Source organism: Aedes aegypti, unplaced genomic scaffold (genome assembly GCF_002204515.2).
Source record: "Aedes aegypti strain LVP_AGWG unplaced genomic scaffold, AaegL5.0 Primary Assembly AGWG_AaegL5_hic_scaff_1418_PBJ_arrow, whole genome shotgun sequence".
NCBI lineage: Eukaryota > Metazoa > Arthropoda > Insecta > Diptera > Culicidae > Aedes > Aedes aegypti.
In genome coordinates, this window is record NW_018734854.1 from 79,898 (window position 1) to 106,772 (window position 26,875).

General features: G+C 43.4%; 1 protein-coding gene across 11 annotated transcripts in view; it reads left to right on the forward strand.

Annotated features, from left to right (window-relative positions):
• Positions 1-26,875, forward strand: part of LOC110680453 (voltage-dependent calcium channel type A subunit alpha-1-like) — a 49,768-nt gene that overhangs the window by 20,373 nt on the left and 2,520 nt on the right. For 3 of the 11 annotated variants that reach the window (XM_021856253.1, XM_021856247.1, XM_021856258.1), the window contains 19 exons: positions 2,555-2,658; positions 2,721-3,193; positions 3,939-4,791; positions 4,962-5,525; positions 5,586-5,729; positions 5,796-5,997; positions 6,060-6,224; positions 6,311-6,421; positions 6,485-6,568; positions 6,636-6,818; positions 6,884-6,975; positions 15,718-15,868; positions 15,936-16,063; positions 16,119-16,321; positions 16,378-16,696; positions 16,781-16,929; positions 19,187-19,387; positions 19,454-19,605; positions 19,677-19,939. In XM_021856253.1, the coding sequence (XP_021711945.1) occupies positions 2,555-2,658; positions 2,721-3,193; positions 3,939-4,791; positions 4,962-5,525; positions 5,586-5,729; positions 5,796-5,997; positions 6,060-6,224; positions 6,311-6,421; positions 6,485-6,568; positions 6,636-6,818; positions 6,884-6,975; positions 15,718-15,868; positions 15,936-16,063; positions 16,119-16,321; positions 16,378-16,696; positions 16,781-16,929; positions 19,187-19,387; positions 19,454-19,605; positions 19,677-19,939 (4,541 nt within the window). Of the gene's footprint in view, positions 1-2,554; positions 2,659-2,720; positions 3,194-3,938; positions 4,792-4,961; positions 5,526-5,585; positions 5,730-5,795; positions 5,998-6,059; positions 6,225-6,310; positions 6,422-6,484; positions 6,569-6,635; positions 6,819-6,883; positions 6,976-15,717; positions 15,869-15,935; positions 16,064-16,118; positions 16,322-16,377; positions 16,726-16,780; positions 16,930-19,186; positions 19,388-19,453; positions 19,606-19,676; positions 19,940-26,875 lie in introns of all 11 variants that reach the window. The other 8 variants (XM_021856255.1, XM_021856250.1, XM_021856248.1 and 5 more) reach the window with 7 other exon arrangements.

The following is a 26,875-nucleotide window of genomic DNA, read 5'->3' on the forward strand; positions in this document are numbered from 1 at the left end:
CGCTATCTCCACTTGTCATAAGTAATCGTTTTAGTGATTTCATAGTTGTCTTTGCGAGCAGGGCCATGCAGGGGTTGACACGGTCCTTCATGGGGTACCATGTTCAGAGCCAGATCGACGCTTGTCAGGAATTTTCAACTGAGCCTACACTTCCACCGCCTAAGGTGGAGAGTTTTGAACGTACTAGAAGGCCTGCCAGGGTTTTAACGTAACGGGAGCAACCGTACCACCCAAGCAGCATAGTTTGTTTCAACTCAAGAATAAAATAATCTCTTGAAACTAATCCAAGTTGTCAATGGTTGAAAATATGACTTTCAATTGCACTGAATAGCAACGCAAAAAGCGCAAGAGGTGGAGTCTGTTTGCAACATATTTAAGTTATATCGGAATTGCTTATTTGTGGCAAAATACTTGAGAGAAAAAAAATGAAAACAAATATATGAACGAGAACCAAACTTCCGACCTCAAGATCACCAAACTTCTCCTCTACTCACTACTCCACCAGCTCTTCGAACAATTGCTTCGCCAATGCACTATAAAAGCGACCACATGGCCCATTAATCATAGCTTGTTGCTTATAACTTTACTGCACCCTTCGGGATACAAGTTCATTACTGTCGAAATTAGACCACGCCTGAAATAATCTAAACTTTTTGCAAAAACTTCCGCGCAATATATGAGAAACACCATTCAAACAAACAAACTGTTGCTAGACCATGTTTTCGTTGTTAGATGATACGTAAGGTGCAACTCATCCATATTGCAACTCGATTCAGACAAACAAACTTCTAGCTGTCATACACGTAGTTTAGTGCAACTTGGTCGCAACAGGGATGAATCTTCTTGAGTTGTGGGTAAGGAAACGAAAATTGAATGCAAGTTGCGGATGCTTTAAATGAAAGTAATTTGAAACATAACATTAAAATCGACATTTTGGGAGAAGTTTCAAGAGTTTGTTTGAAAAGTTGCTGGAAACATCTTGACAAACTTGACTTCATTGCTATTTGCAAAGGACATTTGCAGCAAATCTTGTCGTTTCAAAAATGTTGAACGTCAAACAAGAAGTGAAATGCATGTTCATTGGAACGGAAATGAAACTTTATGAGCCTCGATATTGATATGCAACCGAACTAGAACCATGTAAGTTACAGATGCTTTTATTGATACGCGATTGAAACCATTTTTGAAAAGCATCTCTTTGGAAGATGTTTCGTGTGCTACTTGGGCATTAGCCTGCCGTTTCAGAGTGGTGTCACTCGTTCTTACTAGGGAAGTGGAAAAGCACTATTGTCGGCTTCATTACGTTTTGTTATCATGTTGAATCCTTGTGATTGTCTTTCTCCTTACAGCCAGTATATACTGTAAATACCGTAAGTAGGATCTTACTGGTATCGATCCTAATGTGCTCGACGACACGCCTTCTTTTGAGCCATCTATAAGGTTAGGCACTCGGTCACTTAGTTTTAGGAGACAAAGAAAGCGTCAACAGGTGGGTTTTCATTTGCGCTAGGCAGTGCTGGAAAAGTTTGAAGCAGCTCCCGAGTGTATACCAAAGCATAACAAACATCACAAACTCGGGAACTGTCTAGGTGTGAGTAAGTCCGCACCCGTCTGCTCTGGGAACATGTCAAAAGAAGTAGCAACAAGCTCGGGAGCGTTTACTCGCGAGTAACCGAGCAAGGTGTGATTTATTATGGTTTTGACAGACAAATTTAATGTGCAACCATCATATCGACAGTAAACTACTAGTTTGTAGTCAAAAGCCCTTGAAAACCACGAATCTCGGAGGGAAAGCAGCTTTTTTCCCAAAAGCACAATATGACTCTGAACAGCTCCGAACACGTTCGCAAATCACTTTTAGCTTCAGTTACTCGGGAGCCGACAGATGCGAGTAAACCAGCACTCTGACGCTCGGGAGCGTGCGGTTTTGTTTTTGTTCCAGTTCAGAAGAAGTGTTCGCCACTTTCCATCACTGCCGCTAGGGAAAAAATCTCTAGAACCCACCTCCACCAAATGTATCATCAATCGCTAGTATCAAACAGCTTCTATCCAGAGAATCACGGGAAACGTGAACTTTGCTCGAAAAGGACTTGCAAGATCTTAGGGTTTCTGAGCGCCGGCTGCTTCAGACGATTATCGGCGGCGTGCAGGAGAAAAGTGTGAGGCGGCGAAGGATAAATCACGACTCAACGGGCAACCAAGTATCTAGAAGGTGGCGAAAGCTGGAAGAACATGCCGGACAGCACCTGTAAAGATGGTGTTCGTTATGGATGTTATTGGTGGAGTACAGTGAGTTAGGTGGGCAGACCAAATACACAACTATTTGATGAGCACGAGGCAAAACCGAAAATGGAGAGATACGACCACGAACCGAGCATTGTGGCGTGAAATTGTTGATTCAGTGTTATATGTCTAGGTTTCAACTAAATAAATGAAATTGAATAAAATTCATCAATCGTAGCACATCAATTATCATTGATGCGTTCTGCGCCCAAATCCAATAAATTTTTGAACATTTTGCAACTTTAATCTTCCATATCTTCTTTCCTTACAGACCAATGATGCTTTAGGCTCAACATTCAATTGGATATATTTTGTGCCTTTGATTATAATTGGTTCGTTTTTCATGCTCAACTTAGTTCTCGGTGTCCTCAGTGGGTAAGTAATCTCATTTAACCGTATATTAGCCCTATGACCATTTTTCCTTCCATCCATTGCAGTGAGTTTGCGCGAGAGCGAGAAAAAGTCGAAAACCGCCAGGAGTTTCTGAAACTCCGCCGGCAGCAGCAACTGGAGAAGGAACTGAACGGGTTCGTCGAGTGGATCTGCAAAGCGGAGGAAATAATCCTAGCGGAGGACCGAACCACCGAAGAGGAACGCATGTATATAATAGAAGCCCGTAAGAAAGCCGCCGCCAAGCGGAAAAAGCTGAAAAACCTCGGCAAATCCAAGTCTTCAGAAACAGACGACGAAGAAGCCACCACCGAATCGGGCGACGAAGGCATCCTGAAGAAGGAAAAGAAACCGGCCAAGTCCGGCTTCTGGCGAGCGGAGAAACGGTTCCGCTACGGCATTCGACACACAGTCAAAACGCAATGGTTCTACTGGTTCGTGATAGTTCTGGTGTTTCTGAACACCATCTGTGTGGCGGTTGAACACTACGGGCAACCGAATTGGTTGTCGTTGTTTCTATGTAAGTAACACATTGCCTCCACGTACGACACGCTCCCATTTGTGGTCAATGGATATTGTCATCGTGAGCTAAGACAGTGTTTCATCACCAGTTCTCATTGCTAGTAGTTTTCAGTTTGCACAAACTTTTAGCGGTTCTTTTAGTTGAATTTAGAACTTTCAAGTAGTACGGTAGCCATCGGCAAGTGGCAGTTTCCGTATAATGCGGGTTGTCAGGTGCAAAACTCTGTAAGTTTGCGTTCACGGTGATGATGTTGGCCAAAGAATATCATCACGGGAGGAGTTTTGTTTCTCACAGATTATCCATTTCAGATTTATTTTGCAATTTGCTGATGGTGGATCATTTCTCGTTTCGTTGTGCAGTATTGTATTTTGTAGTGAACCTTCCCATATATAGACAATATCGAACTCCTGCCTGCTCAACAGACTTAGCGGTTTAAAATTCATTAGCTGAATACTTTGTTATCGATTTAGTTGAGTTCTCCTTTAGCTGATCTTATATGTATATATTTGCTATATTGAAATCAAAGAAATTTGTGTAACCCATATAGCCTTCTATGTGCCCAACTATCCCCGGCAAGTAACGGAAACTCTACAGGGACCTTGCTTCCCGTCTATTTTGCGATTCACCATCATCTGTGTGATTGCTATTCTGCCAGCCTTGCTAACAAATACAGCCTTCCATCCCAATGCACTCTAAGAACACACTCTATTTAAACTAACACAAAATTTCACCCCTCTTCTAGACTACGCCGAGTTTGCATTCCTAGGCTTGTTCATGTGCGAGATGTTGATCAAAATCTACGCACTCGGGCCTCGCATCTACTTCGAGTCGGCCTTCAACCGGTTCGATTGCATAGTTATCGCTGGTTCAATCTTCGAGGTGGTTTGGTCCGCCTACAAAGAGGGTTCCTTCGGTATCTCCGTGCTGCGAGCTCTCCGGTTGCTGCGCATCTTCAAGGTCACCAAGTATTGGTCCTCGCTCCGTAACTTGGTCATCTCTTTGCTCAGTTCGATGCGTTCGATTATCTCGTTGCTGTTTCTGCTCTTTCTGTTCATTCTGATATTCGCGCTGCTCGGAATGCAGCTGTTCGGGGGACAGTTCATCCTGCCCGAGGGCACACCACCGACTAACTTTAACACATTCACCATCGCACTACTCACCGTGTTCCAGATCCTCACCGGGGAGGACTGGAATGAGGTCATGTACCTCGGCATCAACTCACAGGGCGGACACGAAAGCGGGATGATCTATTCGCTGTACTTCATCATCTTAACACTGTTCGGGAACTACACCCTGCTGAACGTATTCTTGGCTATCGCTGTTGATAATTTGGCGAACGCACAAGAGCTAACCGCAGCAGAAGAGCAGCAGCAGGAACGAGACAAGGAGAAACAGCAGATGGAACTGGAGAAGGAGATGGAAGCACTACAAAAAGCAAAAGATGGCACACCAACGACGGAAGAAGCAGAAGCAGAGAAGGAGAAAGAAACCAAAAAGGAGGAAGCCAAAAACGAAGAGGAAGACGAAGAGCAAGGCGAAGGACCGAAACCAATGCTGCCGTACTCCTGCATGTTCATATTCTCTTCGACCAATCCGTAAGTATCGAAGCCTTTGCATAGCAAGCATCCAAAGCCAAAACTCTACCAATTCAAAATTCATAGCCAAATGCAAAGCAAAGTCCAATGCAAACCAAAACCATCTAAAAATACAGCAATCTTTAGATTGTCCTTAATAATCAATGTTTCTCGTTTTCCCTCCCAATCAGAATGCGCCGGGCAGCCCATTGGGTCGTCAACCTGCGGTACTTCGATTTCTTCATCATGATCGTCATTTCGCTGTCCTCGATCGCGCTGGCCGCCGAAGATCCGGTACAGGAGGACGCCCCCCGTAACATAGTGCTCAACAATCTGGATTACGCCTTCACGTGTGTCTTTACGATCGAGTTGTTGCTCAAGCTGATCGATTTGGGCGTGATCCTCCATCCGGGCAGTTACCTGCGCGAAATCTGGAACATCATGGACGCCGTCGTGGTCGGCTGTGCCGTCATCAGTATCGGGTTCGACATCAGCGGAAGCGATGCCGGTGCCGATCTGTCTACAATCAAGTCACTCCGAGTGCTGCGAGTGCTACGCCCGCTGAAAACAATCAAACGTGTTCCGAAGCTGAAAGCGGTGTTCGATTGCGTCGTGGGATCACTCAAGAACGTCATCAACATCCTTATCGTGTACATTCTGTTCCAGTTTATCTTCGCCGTCATTGCAGTGCAGCTGTTCAACGGCAAGTTCTTCTACTGTAGCGACGATAGCAAACACAACAGCATTGACTGCCAGTTAGTAGCTTAAAGAAGGACATGCCGAAAGATGGTTGATTAACGAGATATTTTTTGCAGGGGTTCATATTTCGTGTTCGACGAAGTGGACGGAATGCCGAAGAAGGCGGATCGAGAATGGAAGACGCAGTACTTCAACTACGACAACGTGGCTACTGCTATGCTGACGTTGTTCGCAGTGCAGACCGGTGAAGGATGGCCACAGTAAGTAGCCTAACTTGCGCCTAGCTTGTTGGTTTCCAGTTCTAAACTTGAGTTATTCCTCCACAGAGTTCTTCAAAACTCCATGGCAGCTACCTACGAGGACCAGGGACCAATCCAAAATTTCCGCATTGAAATGTCCATCTTCTACGTAGTCTACTTCGTTGTGTTTCCGTTCTTCTTCGTGAACATTTTCGTTGCCTTGATTATCATCACTTTCCAAGAGCAGGGTGAAGCAGAGCTTCAGGACGGCGAGATCGATAAGAATCAGGTTAGCGATATGGATGCATGTGAATGAATTAGAATTTCATGTAAAACTTTCTATTCTCACAGAAATCGTGCATCGACTTTACAATCGGAGCGCGGCCACTAGAGCGATACATTCCCACCAAACATTCCGGCTTCAAGTACACCGTGTGGCGAATCATTGTCTCAGCACCATTCGAGTATTTCATCATGTCACTGATTGTGTTCAACACTCTGCTGCTGATGTTGAAGGTTTGTTTACCGGTGCATCAATGAACCACGTGCATGGTTCTTGTAGTGAACATGCGCAGTAACGAAGCACTCTCTTCCTCTTGCAGTGTCACGACCAGAACAAAAAGCTGGAGAATTTCATGAAGTATCTCAACATGATATTCACGGGGATGTTCAGCGTGGAAACGGTGCTCAAAATCATTGGATTTGGAGCGAGGGTGAGTTCCTGAGTGGTTCAAAATTTCCGAATGAGATTCACTCGTTTATTATTGCTCTTTTAGAATTTCTTCAAGGATGCATGGAACGTGTTCGATTTGATCACCGTTATCGGTAGTATCGTCGATGCTCTTATTTTGCTCCTTTGGGTGAGTTATGATAACTTGAGCTGAATTAGTCATTCTTTTTAACGTGAATCTTTGAAATGATATACAGGAAAACTCGTTCAACGTCGGATTCTTGCGTCTGTTCCGTGCGGCCCGTTTGATCAAACTGCTCCGACAAGGTGACACCATCCGTATTCTTCTGTGGACCTTTGTTCAATCCTTCAAAGCACTGCCTTATGTATGTTTGCTGATTGCGATGCTGTTCTTTATCTATGCAATCATCGGAATGCAGGTGAGTGTTTCTGCTGATTGGTACTGAGTTCTACAAAGGCTTAATACAAAACCATTCGGTTACAGGTCTTTGGTAATATAGAATTAGATCCGGACACTGCCATCAGTCGTCACAACAATTTCAGATCGTTCCTGGACGGTCTGATGTTACTGTTCAGGTGAGTTCTTATCACTGATTTTGAGAACAAGAAGGATGTTTTAAAGACAAACTGTAACGATGTCGTGTATCTTATAATGAATGGCTTTATTGACAGTTCTCTATTAATGGGGTGCTACTAACATTGCCTAGTGTGGTTAAAAAGCAACACAGCGTTTTAAGATAAGTGATTATCTTACTTACTTACTTACAGTAATATAATATAAATTGAAGATTAACATCAAATAATCCTAGAAACTTACCCGTAACGCAGGTAGATCACCTTTTCGTGGTGCGTTACGGGGTACGATCTATCAATTTACCATCTTGTTTGTCGAGCTACCCGAGCAACACACATGTTATAATTGAGTACTATCAACTGATATATAACCAATTTTGATTGTATATAAGTTGATAATGCTCAATTTTAACATGTGTGTTGCTTGGGTAGTTAATATGTTCTGGTTATTCAAGGATTTGCGGTACAAAGTCCTTGTAACTGGCAACAGTTTCTGAAATTGAATCTATTTTATCTAGCAGATGGTCAAAGATTACCATCTGCTAGATAAAATAGATTCAATTTCAGAAACTGGTTTTGAAGGAGAAGAATGCAGCGCGGGCGGTCATGCTGCAGCAAGGGACCCGGCAGAACGTGGAACGCTATAAACGGAAACGGCAACAGCAGACCCGCCTCTTTCGGGAGAAAAAACGCCGCCTGGAGGAGACGGAGTGCGAGGAGATGGAACAGCTGTGCCGGTCTCAGGAAATGCGTAGGTTCTATCAGAAGCTCAACGCATCCCGCAACGGCTTCGTGCCGCGAGCCGAGATGTGCAGGGATAAGGATGGGAGCATTCTGACGGACGAGCGTGAGGTGATCGAAAGGTGGAAGCAGCACTTCGACGAGCACCTGAATGGTGCTGAGAGCACAGGCAATGAAGGACGGGACAACGGAGGAAATGCCTTCGTCAGTACTGCGGAAGATGGAAACCAACCAGCCCCCACTTTGAGGGAGGTTAAGGATGCCATTCACCAGCTCAAGAACAATAAAGCTGCTGGTAAGGATGGTATCGAAGCTGAACTCATAAAGATGGGTCCGGAAAGGCTGGCCATTTGTCTGCACTGGCTGATGGGCACAATCTGGGAAACACAACAGCTACCGGAGGAGTGGAAGGAAGGGGTAATCTGCCCCATCTACAAGAAAGGCGAAAAGTTAGATTGTGAGAACTTTCGAGCGATCACCATTCTAAATGCGGCCTACAAAGTATTATCCCAGATCATCTTCCGTCGTCTGTCACCTGTAGTAAACGAGTTCGTGGGAAGTTATCAAGCCGGCTTCGTTGACGGACGATCGACAACGGACCAGATCTTTACTGTACGGCAAATCCTCCAAAAATGTCGTGAATACCAGGTCCCAACGCATCACCTTTTCATCGATTTCAAGGCGGCATACGACAGTATCGACCGCGTAGAGCTATGGAAAATCATGGACGAGAACAGCTTTCCCGGGAAGCTTACGAGACTGATAAGAGCGACAATGGAAGGTGTGCAAAATTGTGTGAAGGTTTCAGGCGAGCACTCCAGTTCGTTTGGATCCCACCGGGGACTACGACAAGGTGATGGACTTTCGTTCCTGTTGTTCAATATTGCGCTAGAAGGTGTTATGCGGAGAGCCGGGCTTAACAGCCGGGGTACGATTTTTACGAGATCCAGTCAATTTGTTTGCTTCGCGGATGATATGGACATCGTCGGCCGAACATTTGAAAAGGTGGCAGACCTGTACACCCGCCTGAAACGCGAGGCAGCAAAAGTTGGACTGGTGGTGAATGCGGCCAAGACAAAGTACATGCTAGCTGGTGGGGCCGAGCGCGACAGGGCTCGCCTAGGTAGCAGTGTTACGATAGACGGGGATACGTTCGAGGTGGTCGACGAGTTCGTCTACCTTGGATCCTTGCTGACGGCTGACAATAACGTTAGCCGTGAAATACGGAGGCGCATCATCAGTGGAAGTCGGGCCTACTATGGCCTCCAGAAGAAGCTGCGGTCAAAAAAGATTCACGCCCGCACCAAATGTACCATGTACAAAACGCTCATAAGGCCGGTAGTCCTCTACGGGCATGAAACGTGGACGATGCTCGAGGAGGACCTGCAAGCACTTGGAGTCTTCGAACGTCAGGTGCTTAGGACGATCTTCGGCGGTGTGCAGGAGAACGGTGTGTGGCGGCGAAGGATGAACCACGTGCTCGCCCAACTCTACGGCGAACCCAGTATCCAGAAGGTGGCCAAAGCTGGAAGGATACGATGGGCAGGGCATGTTGCAAGAATGCCGGACAGCAACCCTACAAAGATGGTGTTCGCTTCGGATCCGGTTGGTACAAGAAGGCGTGGAGCGCAGCGAGCTAGGTGGGCGGATCAAGTGCGTATCGATTTGGCGAGCGTGGGGCAGAACCGAGGATGGAGAGATGCGGCCACGAACCGAGTATTGTGGCGTGAAATTGTTGATTCAGTGTTATCTGTGTAGATGTTAACTAAATAAATGAATGGTCAAAGATTCGGAGATAATCAGTCCCGAGACTACACTTGAAGCCAGGATAACAATCATGAGCATTAACTCAACAGGATCTGTTAAGCACTGGTAATTCAAGGACTCACGGGAATTCTGATTACTAAACAAATTGTATAGCTTGATTAGGTTTTGCTGCTAGTAAAAAGCCTTCTTTTTCTAGTATTTTTCTGGGACTAAACAAAAAGCGAAACAAGGATAGGACTAGAGTTCCGTTGCATGATCAAATATCAGTAGTACCGATTGGGTTGCTCAGCAATTAAATTGGCGCGCCTTCGCCGAGGATTCTACCCCATTACCCCGAATTCCAAAACCCAGAACGACCCATCATCCCGAATTACATTACCCCGAATTCCAAAATCATGGGGAAATGTCATCAATATCATCATGTCAAAATAATTGTGAATTCGGGAAAATAGCATTCGGGGTGATGGAATTCGGGGTAATGGTACGTTCGGGGTAATGGAATTCGGGGTGATGGGATTCGGGGAAATAGCATTCGGGGTAATGGGGTAGAATCATGCTGTAACTTTTTTTCCATATGAGCAATCGGCATGAAATTTTGGTGGTGAACTCAATTTCATTATAACAAAATTTGAAAATTTTTACACTACCGGCTATAAAGTTAAGCGCCAGGTTAAGGCCGCACGGGACGTCATCATAATCACCCTATCCATTTCAAGAAGCAAATCTCAAGAACCACTCCATATATCGATGCGAAAATGTATCACTATGATTCTATATATGTAGTGCACAACCCGATAAATTTTCATCTTCATCGGTTCACTAAAACTCGAGATTTGCTTCCACAAAATATTGATGATTATTGTTAGAGTGAGACGAAAGATAGGGAAAATAACACGGTCTCCCGTGTCCCCTTAAAGCGTTCAAAATAATGGAAGTTTTAATTATTTAAATATCTGCAGTACTTTGAGTTTTTGAATTTTTCTTTACTCATCGTTTCAACCATTTTCAATCAAGCGATAAATGTATACACAAGCAAATTTTTAACAAAATTGTTGCTGAACAAATATTTACCAAAGAATATTATTTTGAGCGATTTCATCTGGTGCTTAACTTTTTAACCGGTAGTGTGAAAATTTTCAAATATTGTGGCAATGAAATTGAGTATATATGTAGTTCACTGATTGGAGGGGGGACCCAAAAAATTGGAGAACATCTCAGACAATACCGTAACGAAGGTTGACGCAAACACCAGCAAGTAACAGCAGGGCATTACAATGTAAAAATTCTAGACTTCAAGCAGGACTAGGGTTTCGAAGCCCATCGTTCACAACGAAATCGAGCAACAGCATTTGCCAGGAAGACCTAACGGAGAATCCGAAGTTGATGGGGATCAAAAAGAAGGTCAATGAACTCTACAAGTACATGAAGGACAGGACTAATGTGCATCACAAGATTAGGAGTCTGGTAACGAGCCATAAACGCAGCCGAAAACGAACAGAGAGCGCTTAAAATGAGAGTCGAGGCATCCGAAAAGACGCTACAAAATGCTAAGGAACAAACAATTGCTGACGCACCTAAAACCCCTAAGGCACGTGCCAACAAGCCGTCGAAGAAGCGTGATAGAGACTCGTCAGGAGAAGAAATGGACTCGAAAAAATAGAAAAACGGAGCACAGAACGATGAAGAATGGCAAACCGTCAGGACCTGAAGAACAGAGGGAACAAACACGGCGAAGGAAGTGAAATGAAAAAGGAGGGTGCGAAGAAAGTAACTAGCCACCCGCGGCGTGAGTAGTCGAAGGGAGACACCATACTCGTTAAGGCAAACGACCAAACCACGTACGCAGCGATTCTTCGTAAGGTCAGAGATGATCCGAAGCGAACAGACCGCGGAGAGAACGTGGTCAGAGCGAGGCGTACTAAGACAGGAGACATGCTCTTCGAGCTGAAGAACGTTCCGGTGATCAAGAGCTGATTGCTGAGTCGTTGGCAAACGAGGTAAGCGTAAAAACTTTAACTCAGGAGGTAGTGGTTGAGTGCAGATATCTGGACCCAATGATGGTCTGCAACTGGAGTTGCGATCATAGTGCGATATTGGAGATGTGGCCATGACAAGCCAACTTTCAAAGTCGTACGATGGCACACAGTAAGCGTCGATTCGACTGCCTTTGGCCGTCTTTAACAAACTTGTGGAGAAGTAAAAGGTGAAAATGCCAACTGGGTGGCGGACAGCACGGGAATAGCGGCGAAACAGGTGATGGGTAGGTTTCCCATCCAAGAGGTGGTTTCTAGCACCAAAGAAGGATTTGTGATCACGAAAGTCAATGGTGTCTAAGTAGGCAGCTGCTACGCTCCTCCAAGGTGGACGCTCAACGAATTCAGTCCGATGTTAGCGGAATTGACCGATGAGCTTGTCGGACAGAAGCCAGTACTAATTTGAAGAGACTTCAATGCATGGGCCGTGGAGTGGGGTAGCAGGGTAACCAATGCCAGAGGTTACATCCTGCTAGAGGCCCTGACAAAGCTAGATCCCTAACTCAGAAAGTCCTATTAGAACATTTAGGAAAACCAGAAGAGCAACGATCATCGATCTTACACGGCTGGCGAGCAACATGAACTGGAAGGTAAGCGAGAAGTATACACTGAGAACAGCGTTGCATTTGAAATTACTATATTAAAGGGTTAAATTAAATACACAACGCCACTTGATTTGTGCAGACTAAATTTGCATTTATTTCGAATATTTTGTGCACTTAATTTTACCATGGTACTATTTCGACAGTAAAAATTACTATATCATGGTTAAAAACTTGCAGCAAGCCAAAATCGAACCGAGGATCTTGCGATTGTCAAGCACGAACGCTTACCGCTCGGCTATCGATGCGGTTGGATTGAGGGGGGGCCAGAACGCAAATAAAAAGCGTTCTTGATAGCTCAATCGTGATTGGAATAGTAAATTTAAGAACTTGTTCATGGTTTTCATTACTTCAACGCTTGTTTCAGTGTACCCATAGTGATTAACAGACAATCCACTATACCATTGGCCGATTGGACTGCGCGCCAAGAAACACAACTATCGTGCAGTATTGGAAGACGAAGATCTTCGACAACGACCTTTTCGTCGAAGCTCTTCGTGGAGACAGCGATATTCCGGATCTCGATGCGATGAAGCTGACAAGGACAATGGACAGTGCCAAGAAAACGTAAGCCATCAAACGAGGCACTCTATACTCTTCGCGCCGCTTGTCTTAAAGTCACACGAGGAAGTCCGAGAAGAGCGGAGAATTGTAATCTAGCAAGCAAGAACGGTTTTCAAGCGTGAAATTAAGCTGAGCAAGTCGAACTTCTTCAAAGAGCTGTTCCAAGCAACTGATGCTAATCCTTGGAGGGATGCCTACCGAGTCATAATGGCGAAAATCAAGGGCCCGTCGACGCCGGTCGAAACGTGTGCGGACAAACTGGGAGCCATCGTCAAAGGTCCAGTCCCAAAGCATGACCCTACAATGTGGCCGACCACACCATATCGCAATGAAGAGGTAGGAAATGCCGAAGCTCATCAGATCTGCAACGAGGAGCTTATAGCAGCTGTGAAAGCGCTGAAGCAGAACAAGGCCCGGGTCCGGACGGAATTCCCGACGTGGCACTTGAAGCAGCGGTCCTTGCGATATGGTAAGGAAGGTTATGCAGAAATGACTGAACGAAGGTCAATTTCCAGAAGAATGAAAAATTCAGAAACTGGAACTATTGCCGAAGCCACGAAAACCGCCCGGGGATCCAGGATAATATAGGCCAATATGTTTACTGGATACACTCGGTAAACTCTTGGAACGGGTTATCTTCAACAGGTGGATGAAATGAACAGAAAGATGGAACCGGCTATCAGAAAGGCAGTTTAGATTCCATAAAGGAAGGTCGACGGCGGTCGCAATTCGGACAGTGCTGGAGAAGGCCGAGAAAGCATTGAAACAAATGCGTAGAGGAGTTAGTTACGGTGCCGTGATCACGATAGATGTGACGAAAGCGTTCAACAGCGTTAGCTGAGTGGCCATTGCCACAGCGCTGCACAGAATGCGGGTTCCCGACTTGTTCCAGATTTTGAAGAGCTGAGAACTGAAGTATGAAACCGACGCCGGCCCGAAGGAGTTAAGAACAACGGCTGGAGACCCACAAGTTTCCATTCTGGGTCCAACGCTGTGGAATGCGATGTACGACGGGGTCCTATCGCTGGAGCTACCCAAGGGGGTCGAGATCCTCGGCTTCAGCTAACGGTAATAGGTGAGACGCAGGAGGAAGTAGAAATGCTGACAAAGGAAACAATTGGTTTGGTCGAAGATTGGATGGAGAGAGTCAAGCTAAAGATAACCCACCACAAAATGGAGGTGCTACTAGTTAGCAACTGCAAATCAGTAATGCACGGTGAGATCCCTTCCGGGGGTTATGCCACAGCATCACAGCGAAAGCTGAAATATCTGGGCGTAATGCTGGATGATCGGCTGAACTTCAACAGTCACTTCGATTATGTATGCGAGAAGGCGGCATAGGCGAGCAATGCGCTCACAAGAATTATAGAAGCAGTAAGAGGCGTCTTCTGGCTGGCGTATCAACATCGCTACAAAGATACGGTGCGTTGGCCTGGGGCGCGGCGTTACAGACCAAGCGGAATCGGGATAAGTTATACAGCGTGTTCCATGCGAGTGGTGAGCGCGTATAGGACTATATAGTCGGAGGCGGCATGCGTAATAGCTGGGATGATCCCGATCTGCATCATCCTGTCCGAAGACAGACAGGCGAGGAAGTTGGCAAGAATTTATTCGCTGGCTAATTGGCAACAAGAATGAGATGCCTTCGATAAAGGAGGTTGGACCCACAGGCTCATCCCGAACCTATCGGCCTGGGTGAACAGGGAGCACGGAGAAGTGACACACTTCCTGTCAGTTCACGGCTGCTTCAAGCAGTATCTGCATCGATTTAGCCATGCATCTTCAGCATTCTGTCCTGGATTCTATGGAGATTGAAGAAACGCCAGAACATATTGTCTTCGACTGCCCGAGGTTCAACATAGTACGAAACACGATGTCGGCTGCTTTTGATGAGTATTTCAGCGTAAAAGGTGTGGTTCACGGAATAAGAAGCGATCTCGAACTTTGAAATATGATGACCAACATAGTTTTGCAAATAATGTCTAGCGCTGTAACAATTGGCGAGCAGAGCAGCGAAACGAGGCGCAGAGAGCAACGCTTGACGTCGGGTCGTCGGGACGCTGATGAACCGGAAGCCAACCTCCCACCGGAATTTTCGGACCGACCTTGGCATTCGACAAGTCAGTCTGTTAATGAGAGAAGACTAAGGGGCTTGAACGAAGTAGGCTAAATCCTCCGTCGGGGACCGAGTAGAACGAGCGTAACGTAGTATCGGTAATAAGTCGACAAGGCGCCTGCAAACCGGAAGTCACCCTCCTACCGGAATTGCACCTGTGAACTGGAAGTTTCCCTCCACCGGTATCGCAGGACCGACCTAGGCATCTGCCCGGCCAGCTTCCGAGTAGGCTGTGTCCCGAGCAAGTCCTCGTCCCGATCATATTGAAAACTAATTTTGTTATTGCGATGTCGTAGATTTTGATAAATCGGTGTATTGTCATTTTGGTTGTTTTAACGGTCAATATATCAAAACCGAGAGCAAAACAATGTTTTCTTGAAATCAAATTAGAAACCATTTTTGCTGTCAGTGAAAGAAAACTTTTTCTGCTATCATGGACAGCAAATTGAGAACTCACTAAGATAAACATGTTTTCGTTTGATAAAGAAACGAGTTTGCGTCAAGATGATTGCTTTATTGCTCTGATTGCAGCAAAAATTGTATAACTCTAGGAAGGATAGTTGCATCCATCGACTAACACCTGTTGTGTTAGATTGACATAGAAGTTGCCATGGGGAAGTAAAATGACGCTTTCTCTGAGGAGAGGACTTGGTTGCTATTAGTAGTACCTGCACAGGTTCGGTCACGCAGATACTTCTTTGTGCCCCAATTGTGCTGATGTGCATTAAACTGCGAAGCATGTCGTAATCGAAAGCCTGCGCTTCATTATTGTGCGAGATTGTATGCTTGCTATGCACAGGAAACACGTCGCCGGACCATTTAGTCCAGAGCATGTATGGGGATATTGAGTGCAGGGTCAATATGCTTTACAAGGTAGAATGCTCAATTTTCGATTTGTCAACTTTTCTTCGTTCTCCACTAGGTGCGCAACGGGAGAATCATGGCCGAACATCATGTTGGCTTGTCTCAAAGGACGTCCCTGTGATCCTCGAGCCAACAAACCGAACGAAACTTGTGGATCGACACTTGCCTACGGATACTTTGTATCCTTCATCTTCTTCTGTTCATTCTTGGTAAATTTGTTTGGATTTCTGATCGCATTTTGAATGGTTTTGACTCACAATGCATTAAACGTTTCAGATGTTGAATTTGTTCGTCGCTGTCATTATGGACAACTTTGACTATCTGACGCGAGACTCCAGTATTCTTGGCGCTCATCACTTGGACGAATTCGTGAGGATATGGGCCGAATATGACCCTTCCGCATCGTAAGTTTTAATATTTAGGCCGTTTAAAATTGCACTCTATGTATGATTTTTCTAGGGGGAAACTGCACTTCACCGAAATGTTCGATATGCTCAAGAACATGGCACCACCGCTTGGTTTTGGGAACAAATGTCCGAATAGGCTTGCGTACAAAAAGCTAACTCGGATGAACATGCCGCTAGATGAGGAAGGGAGAGTGAGTTTTACCACGACACTGTTTGCGTTGATTCGAGAAAACTTGAGCATCAAGATGAGACCTGGTAAGATTGGTCGACCAATACAACCACAGATAACTTCAATATGACTTCAATTATAGCCGAGGAAATGGATCAAGCCGATATGGAACTGCGTCAGACGATAAAGCAAATTTGGCCCATTCAAGCGAAGAAGATGATCGATCTGTTAGTACCTCCCAAGGACATGCTGAACACCGGGAAGATGACGGTCGGGAAGATCTACGCTGGAATTTTGCTGCTGGAAACGTGGCGGAACAATAAATGTGTACAGCTGGAATGCGATGCGCCGGATCTACAGGACCGAAAGAGCCACGAGATTCAGGAAGCATACATCGACGATGGACACCTGCATCCGGGTCACGATGCACGGGGTGCCCATCGGCGTTCACCCAGCATACAGTACGGTTACGAACCATGGCATTTGCTAGGTATGCATTGGGAGTTCCTCCATCCGTAATTGGTTTGTGTTTCTGTCTATTGCAGGAGGGGTTCGGCTCTGGAGCGTTCACCTAGTCCGAGGCACCTACACCACGACATTGGCTTCTCGGAGACGGTGTCCAACGTGGTGGAAATTGCACGTAGGGATCACCTAATTGGTAGGCACAGCTATGGGCGCTATAGATATGATAGAGGTATTTTTGTTCCGCATTTTGCACCACTCACATACTCCATTTCCCCCACGGTACCTATATTTATTTTCCTGATTGCGAGAGAGAGTCAATAAGTTGTCCAGTTTGAATGACTGGGTGAACCAAGACCAAGGTTTCAAGTGATAAAGGTTTGGCAGGCAGAATCAGGAATTAAATAAATGCTCGAATCATGATTCCCAACTTCACTCATTTCAATAAAGTTGTAGTTATCGCATGATTTTCTTACCAGTTAATTGATTAGTTTTTCCATAATACAGTAGTAATGTGTGTGTCCTATTTGTTGAACATAATTAAAATGATGGGTCATTGCGTTCCAAAATAAGTGATATTTTGGTTCAATTTGTATTCCCAAAATCTCTACAGTTTTTGAGAGTGATTAGTTACGAATGGAAATTATTCGAAACATGTTGCAGGTAAACTCACTTTTTGAATAGCTAACTTCCAATTTATCAAATTCAATAGAGTAATAATATTTCTGACATGAACTTGAGCAAGCTTATTTGAAAGAGTATTTCCATTTATTTTCATGAACGCTTTAGTTTTCTTCAAAACATGAACAACAGTTCAATCGAAAGATGCAAGGTGCTCTAAACATAAACGTACCTAGTAAAATGCTTTGAAAACAACTGCTTCGTTACAAAAATAAACAATTTTAGGTTCCAACTTTCAAAAATCGTCCTCGACATTCCTAAATTTCGATAAATAACATGCATCAAGCCTACGAGAATGTCCAAAAGCTACCAAAATCTCTTGCTTCTGTCAAAAAAGCAAGTGTATTATTCAAAATATTCTTCAAGCAGTTATTCTAAGAACTCCTTTCAACGAATACTTCTAAGCACAATTACAATGATACGCATGTAACATAACTAACTTTTTTTCTGATTTTTACAGAAAGTAGACCTGGAACAATAGAAAGGATTTTTTTCTAAATCCTATGAATTTTCCTAAGGTCAAGGTCAAGAATCGACAGCAGATTAACCTGCCTAAAAAAATACAAATTATGCATTAAGGGTAAAAAATGCCCCATAACTTTGAAACGCTCTCAAAAATTAATTTTTGAACCGATTTTAGCTTTATATGAAAGATATGAAGATTTTTATCTCTTTTCTCTACAAAGTTACAGCTCATTTACCGTGCCGATTGGCCAAAAATGACCCCAATGCACAAGGAAGGTTAAGCTCAAAACTTTATCAATTAACCACTCGCTGGTGGTGATCAATCGGTCAAATGTTCAGCGTGAATAATTGTCTGGTTCTCCATATTAGTCCTCTTGAAATTTTGAGAAATGGCTTCGATTCATCTTCACCTTAAAACATCTTTTGAAAATATATCAGTATTAAAATACACTCAAAAGCATTGCCAGCCCAAAACGTAAATCGCGTAGACGCAATTATTTACGTATTTATATGAAACTTCGTACATGGAGTATTTATTTGATTATTTTTATTGGGATTCTGCTGAAAGTAGCCCAAAATACTAAAATAAAATACAGATCCAAAACATTTTTCATTTCACAGTGACCCATCATAAAAATGACTTAATATCTTTCAACTTAACATCAGCAAAACCAAATAATGGGTCGATTATCTGTAATGGTTGCCAACTACTATCGTAACCTATAAGATGAAAAAAAAGCACTAGATCATACTTAGTCAGCCACTGACTTTTTTATACAATTCAGCGTAAAACTTTACAAATCATGGTTCAGTCTTATGTCCTGTAAAGTATAAAAGTACTATAGGTATTTTTTAATAAATGCTCATGCAGAGTTGATATTTGCAAATTTAGGTGTACCAAATGCATCTTATACTGGTGTTTAAAAATCGACATCATTTTTTTAAACTCAATAGTTTGTAGAAGTCCCGTTTCTGTTGTAAAGCAAATAGTTTCGTTTTCTCTGAAATGTCCTTTCAAGTTAGCTAGACTTTAAAATTTAGTCAAACACAGCATGTCCATAATAGCCTCACACAATTACAAGAACAACTAGAACACGGCGCCCAAGTGCTTAGAAATCTAGCGTTTTGTCCCGAGTTAAAACACCCCATTAGCGCGCTGCATGTCCTCCCCTTCCCCTGCCGCTCTCACGAACAGCGCCGACTAGCAGCGTGCTTTGGAATCTCCTCCCACCAGTCAATGCAGCGCTACTAACGAATAATTATCCTCAAGAAAATGAATATAGATACACGAATACAGTACACGAACACAATGTACAAAGATTTGCAATTTTGAAAACATAAAGGTTCCTGGTCCGTAGCCACCAGTCCGGCACGTTCGCCCTCGCCAACGCGGTTAGACACCCAGATCAGCGCCCACCATCGGTACAACCGAAGGATACACCCGTACGGAACGACCAGCCTGTGTCAGAGGTCACGATCGCCGAGTCCGGCCCGGCTGCAGGAGCTGAGGGAACGCGAGCGCGAACGGTACCGAGAGGAAATTGGTACGTTGAACTCCGTAGAACGCCCCCTCACTACACTGTCTAACACAGACTTCTCTTTCTTTGCAGTGTCTCGCCCGTACATCCAGCACACTTATCCAGTATTACAATCACACAGAGATTTCGGAAGAAGACTGCCACCAAGACCAATAAAACCAACAACACTACAGTTAAAGTCTACTAATATTAATTTCCCGCGGTTAAACACTAGTCCTACGCATGTAAGTTCGAAGTCCACACACTTTCTAGAACAATAATCAATCGCTAACGTACCGTATTCTCCCATTTACAGCAAAGTCTCCATCTATCGCTAAACACTCACTCGCTGCCATACGGTGTTCATTCGTTGCCCAACTCGCGCGGCGAGATTTCACGCGATCCACGCATCTACCACCACACGGAAAGCGAACGGGATCGGGAGCGCGAACGGCTGCGGGAACGTGAGCGGGACTACGGCTCCCGGTACGTGTTCCGGGATACCGAGCGGGAGCTGTTCGAGATCGAGCGGGAGCTGGAGCGGGCGCGGGACTCCGCCCGGGATACCGATTACGAGAGGTAGGGAGTGGGATGTTTGGGTGGTTGCGAGGGGTAAACGGGGTGGTGTTGTAGTTTTACAGTTACCGTTTTGTCACATATTCCGAGCAGTACCGATTTCAAAGGTAAAAAACGGTATTTTCGGACTATCGAAATACATAGGAACCATTTATGAAAATTCGCCACAATAAATCAGGTTGAAATTCAAAGCTTTGCCTTATGAAACAAGAATTTGAAAACAAAAAATGTGTTCATGGCAACCTGAAATTGAACCATGGACCTTGCGATCGATGCGTACACCACGCGCCTATCGACGCCTTGACGTGAGTCGATGCTAAAACGATACATAAAGCGTTCGTATTGCAATAATCGTATCACCTTTCATAAGGCAAAATGTATGCATTCCGATAGTCTAGTTCACGGCGTGTAGGAAGTAAACAAATTGACAGGATATTGAGAAATTTGTTCCTCAGCATGGCACCTAATACACCCAATTCTGTTTTTGCACGGTTTTTTTTACACGGCCGTGCCAAAAAAGTTTCCATACATTTTTTTTCGGCACTACCTTATTTTGGCATGAAACGTCGAGAAATAGTGTTACTTTTTTTTACACGGTTTTTGAAATTTTGAACTGAAAACTTTACGCATCCCCCGTGCAAAAACAGAATCGGGTGTATTACGATATATATCAGTAGGTACAAAAGTCAATCACCGTCTGGAAATTCCCTTTGGGATTCAAACGAACTAGATCAGTGTTTGTCCGAAATCATCACGCAGTTGTGCACATCGTTCATTGTTGATGTAAAAGATCTTATAAGATTCCTGGGTAAACTGGTCTCGTATCGTACGCAGTTTCAAAATCACTAATTAGTTTCGTTTCTTCATGTGATGTGTTCACGGAAAGGCTTATTCAGCCGACGTAGTCATTTCATTCGTTATCTTGGCCAACTGTGTCTGAGTCCTCCGTGACATTCGAGTGCTTATCGTAGTACTACTCACACCTTTCAATCATCTCACGTCTGTCCGTTATCATGCTTTTATCCTTAACCCTATACATTTCAGTAAGTGGAAAGAATCTTTTTCAGGATGCGTCGAGATTTGTGTACATCTTTCATCTTTCTTCTGAACACTTCTACTTATTCTTTCGGGTGGCGGTTTCTGTTTCGGGTTTATTGCTATTGATTTCAGTTACACACTTAAATTCGGAAATCGACCTCGGTAAACGGATTCGCCAAGATCCCAACAGCTGATATATCGGTAAAACTTTTACAGAGATCTCGGTAAACGTTCACCGAATCTCGGTAGCGAGATTCAGTATTGAAAAATACCGAATTCTCAGCTGTTGGGTTCTCGGCGATTATTTTTGCTAAGGTCGGTGAAATAACTTAACAATACATTTGTTGTGTGCGTTTGAAATACAAATAGCGAATGCGGGAACACCAAACGCGTTAAGATTTTTCACAAAAAATCGAGTGTCAAAGAAAGATGTTTCTTGCTAGGATGGCGGTGAATTATATAATCGTTGCTAGGCGTCTTGCGTGATTGCGTTACCGCATTTGGAGGACGTTCAGTCGAAATTTGAATTTCAAATGCAAACAGCAATATATTGTCGCATGTTCTGTCACGTTCAGAGCTTTTCAGACCGCGCTGCATCATTCGGCATGAGCCCGTTGATGCTCTCGGCTGCGTCGTTGATGGCTTTCTGTACTGTTGATCATTGTTACTCAAGAGAAGTCTCACCGAGGTCACTTTTTCCCGGCAACTCTGCCTCAAGATGCTGCGCGGATAACTCTGCCGCTGTCACTGATACTCAGACCTGAGATGAGACTCGCGAAGACGGTCTCCTTTTTCTGTGATTGGTGAGTTTTTTTTATTCCACTCTAAGTTTACATCAATCATGCGCAAGTGGTTCAAACCCTCACATGAACATCTACACAAAAAATGAATTGCCTTTTGAGTGCAATTTCATGCCAGCTAACGTAGTGCTTTTTAGAAATAACTAGTCTTGTGTTTTGATTTATAAGCCTCTTTGGGAAAACTGCTCCGCTGACTGAGGTTTTAATATCAGTTTATTTTGAATACAATACTTTTCACTTTTTCAGCCATAAGCATTTGACGTTTCGTGACAGCTGAATCTAGGCTACATATGATACTTTTCCTCTTCGCGAGTCTCTCGCAGACCCAGACGATGGGCAGGCAAGGTTGCTAAAGATTTTCAGAAGCCACCTCCCCTTCTTTGCTGTTCAGTATACTCGACCATTCTAATTATTCTTCTCCCCTCTACAAATATTGTAAGTGCTCTTTCTGCCCGGTACCCAACAATATTTTTTTGAGAAGGAGATTCCATTGTGACCATTGCATATGGCATACTCGACTAAAGGTACATAACAAAATTATATCAGCACATGTTATTATGTTATAAGGTTTTTTCGAACATAGGTTGTTATAAACTTGATGCAGGATGTTGTTAAAATAATTAAAATTATAACAAAAAGTGCATGAATAGTAACATAAACATAACAAAATGTGTTTTAATTATATCAAAAACATATCAAACCAAGTTATAATGTTTGATACAAAGTATCAAAATTATAATACTGTTCGATATACGATAATATTGTATATTATTGAAATGCACAAATATCTATTTAATTTTGTTATAAAGTTGTTAAAATTGAACAAAACAATATCTTAAAAGGAAATAAACACAATATGTTATATTTTTGTTTTAATATGTTCTATGGATAACGGAGCCTAACAAAATGATATCATAATATGATATGCATATCATATTCTGATAAAATTTTATTATATTTTTGTTACAAGCCTCTAGTCGGGTATGGCACAATTCCCAAACCGGATGACAGACTAGCCCAAATGATCCTTGAGGGCCTTATTTCTATACTCGGAGGACTGTTTAGGATCTGGATCAGTGTTGTAAGCAATCACGGTAGTCGACACGTTTTCTCTGATATTCGGGAATGCTTCCCTTAAACATTCACAACACGAGCGGTCAAACGAATGTCGGAAAGAAGAATGTCAGTTGAATGCCTTTGACCACGATAGCTTTACTAGGAAACTTTTGGGTTTTGTTTGTTTCTGTCATATTTCGTAATAGGCGCTGCTTTGTGTGTGACATTCGACATACCATTCCACATATGTGTGTAACATTTGACATACCAAGCAAATCAACGCGAAACGTATGATTTATGCAAATGTCATCGTGTCAGACGACATTCAACTGACAGTTTTTTTTGTGTTCCTCGATGTTCATTCTACCGCTCGTGCTGTGTGTGAGAGATAACGGAAGCAAATGGATGCATAAAAATAAGATGACTGCTGACCATGGCATCGAAACGAACGTCGCAAAAAGTGTCGAATGTTTACAGCACTGCCAGGATCTGGATTGGTTAAGGAACAAAAGGTCGAAAGACAAAACATGGGACGGACACAACGTCGATGAGTGGAAGTAGTTTAGTCCGAAGCACTGATTGAAAACCAGTACCAGATGTTTGTAGTGCTGGGAATCATCTGTAGGGTAGGGCGGGGCAAGATGAACACACTAAGGATACACCCATGTTTACCGACTATGACCATTATTTTTTATTTAAAATGACATGGAATCGTTTATATAACATGTTTTCTATCAACCATAAACACAAAAAATTTTATTCGATAAACGACTAAACAAAAGAGATGGTTTGCTGTTTGCTTAATTACGCTGCGGGGGCCCCGCAATTATGCCGTTTTTTCTGAGTAAAAACTGAACTCAAAGTTTTCAACACAGATCCTCAAGCAATTCGAGTGAGAATGCAAAAAAATGCGAGAATTGTTTCGGGAATCTCTTTCTCTTGTTGCGATGCTCACTTTTATTCACGCTTCTAAAGAACTGTTGAGCGTCCCACCCGAACAAGACAGTTCTCGGGGGGTTGTGACAGCATTCATTTTTTATGGAATTTCACTATGTTGTATTTTGTGCTGCATCTTCCTCGCTCATTTTTCGTTGCCTCTCCGCTTAGCATTTTTTTCGCTCACTCGAAAAGAGGCAAATACACCACGCTACTCTAGAGTATGTCATCGAACTCTGATGATGTTGAGGAGTATTACCAAGCCTGGTCTTGTTTAAGGTTGTGATAGCTGCAAAAGCCGATCTTTCTCATCGGGTGTTATGAAGTGAATTCTAGTCAGTGTTGCTGAGTGAGATCACTGGTGTAATGAGCAAAGGCCTGGTCTTCAAAAGTTTTGCCTTCTTCCACCCATCAAGTGGGAAATTTGTGCCTCGCCAAATGCCTTTAATATCATTTCCCTGTAGATTATTATTGAAACTGAAAAGATTTTTATAGAGGAAAATAATCTGCTGAACATATAAGAAAGCATCGTGAAATAATAAATAAATCAACACATTTGTCTGACACTGTTTCCACGAGAATTGGAACTTAAAAAAATATTAAAAATCTGTATAGATTTTGTCAGATAACAAAAGTTTCAATATTCTAAAATGAATTCTGCATAGATATTTCATGCAGAAACTATTTTCTGCGGAAAACCTCTCAACACATTGCAAATTTCCCTATACTGAGAAAAAGGGTTGATTCTCGTTCTCTGGAATATTCTGCTGTAGTGCAATGAGCTCTAGATACAGTTTTTCTAAAAATGGTTTATCGATGTCATCATCCGGACGTTTGATCATAAGTTTCAAAAAATTGATTAAAAATCGATGCCAGTGATAGAACTGGAGGCTCAATTGCTTGAGCTCCAAGTTCAGGATGTTGTCGAAACCTGAGGCCTTCATATTTTTAGTTGTTTTGACATAGGTCAGCAATTCGTCGGCAGTGATCACCAACTCCTCTGAGTAATCGTTGGTAGATTTTGATATGCGATCAACTGAGCTTTTTAACTTAGGAAGACCAGTGCGTTGGTACTGTCTACGTTTGGTGTTGCGCAAACGAATAAGATCTTTGGTAACTCGATCGATAGAAAGAGTGTTGCTCACCTGACCAGTTTTTGTTTATGTGCTACTCTCGGGCCACGAGAGATGGCCTCTTCGATGATCTGCTGCTGCTGCGGTAGGGAGCAAGCGTTCCAGTTGAGAACTCTGGTGTTTCTCTCACGGTCCATATTGAACAAGGAATTTTTGCACCGGTTGCTATGGTCACGGCCCTTAGTTGTTCTCGTTTAGAGCGGCATGTTTCCAGCCGCTCGAACAAGCTCATCGTGAGTTCGGTAACTAGCTCCGGGGGTAGAGGGATTCATCATCTAACGGGCCGGGAGGTGGGGTGATTGGCACAGGTGGGGCTGCGGCGGCTGCCACGATGCGTTGATGGACGGATGGTTTCATGGCCTTTAACGGCGTCAGTCGTCTAGGCGTATTCTGCCACGAGGCGTTGGTTCGATTCCCGCTCCAGTCGGTGAAAACTTTTCGTCAAACGAAAAAATCATCACTGGGCTACTGGGTGTTTCGTGTTGTCCGTTGCCTAATGTTAGTGATCGTTCAGTCTGTGCTGAAGACGGTGTAAATTGTCTTTTTTTTTCTGGCCGGCGAATGCCGACGGGGGGCTTGCTGGCGATGGTTTGGTTGTAGCGGCGGTAGATTTGGTACTTGGTACCGGAGCCGCGAGAAATTTTCACGGTTAGGTGCGCGCCAGCGCATCCAAATAAAGCTAAAAAGGGGATACAAATTTGAGAAAAAATTCAACGTTTTCCGTTCCCAAGTGAAAGCATGTTTATAAGTGCTTCTAAGATAAAATGTTTTTGGGATTCTTTCACCGGGTCACTCTCCACAGAAAAAAATATTTTTATTTTAAAGTGATGTAATTTGAAGTGTACTGTAAACATAAATCAAATTCATGTGTTGTTTCAGCATCATGTAAACTCAATAGAATACCCCCGCTAATTTGAACGGTACCTCATGCAAACCATCGGGGTTCATTTTTAATTTGAACATCTAGTCACCCTAGAAACGTGTTTCTGGTTACCTCTTTCACTGTTTTGTTTTGATTCTGCGTTCCGTTCCACAGCGTTCCATCTCACTTCACTCCGTTCCATGAGCTAAATGACGTTTGAACCATTTTTAATCTGAACGATGTGTAAATTAGCGGGGTACAGATTAAAAAGTGTTCAGATTAAATGTGGTCAAACCAACGGGGGTACCCGGTATTCATTTCTCAACTAAAAATACGTGAATATTACATGATCGTGTAAATTTATCGTGAACTCGATTGAAAAATAATGGATTAGTCGTTGAAATTTCGGTTTATTTCGAAGCGCCAAATATGAGCATGAAAATAAACTTAAATTTACAACATTTTTTAGCTGTGTAGAATCTTTGGGATTTCGACTGGAATCCTTGCGAATGCAACTGGAATACTTGTAAATCCAACCTTGCGTATACGACTGAAATCTTTGCGAATCCAACTGGAATTCTTGTGAATCCGACTACAATTCTTATATATTCAACAAGTATCTTTCTGAATTCGACTTGAATCCTTGCGAATCCGACTGGAATCCTTGCGAATCTGACTGGAATCCTTGCGACTACGACTGGAATGCTTGTGAATCTAACTCAAATTCTTATTTATCCGACTGGAATTCTTGTGAATCCGATTTAAATCCTTGCAAATTCGTCTGGATTCCTTGCGAATCTCTCTGTAATCTTTGCGAATCTGTCTGGAATCTTTGGAAAACCCACTGGAATCTTTGCGAATTCGATTGGATTCCTTGCGAATCTAACTGGAATCCTTGCAAATTCGTCTGGATTTCTTGCGAATCTCTCTGTAATCTTTGTGAATCTGTCTGGAATCTTTGCGAAGGCAAACATTCAATCAGGGGTTTCTCTAGAATCTTTGGAATTCCGACTCAAATCCTTGCGAATTCGACTGGAGCACTTGTGATTTCGACTGGAATCCTAGCGAATTGACTGAAATCCGTGCGAATCTGACTGAAATCCTTGCGAAATCG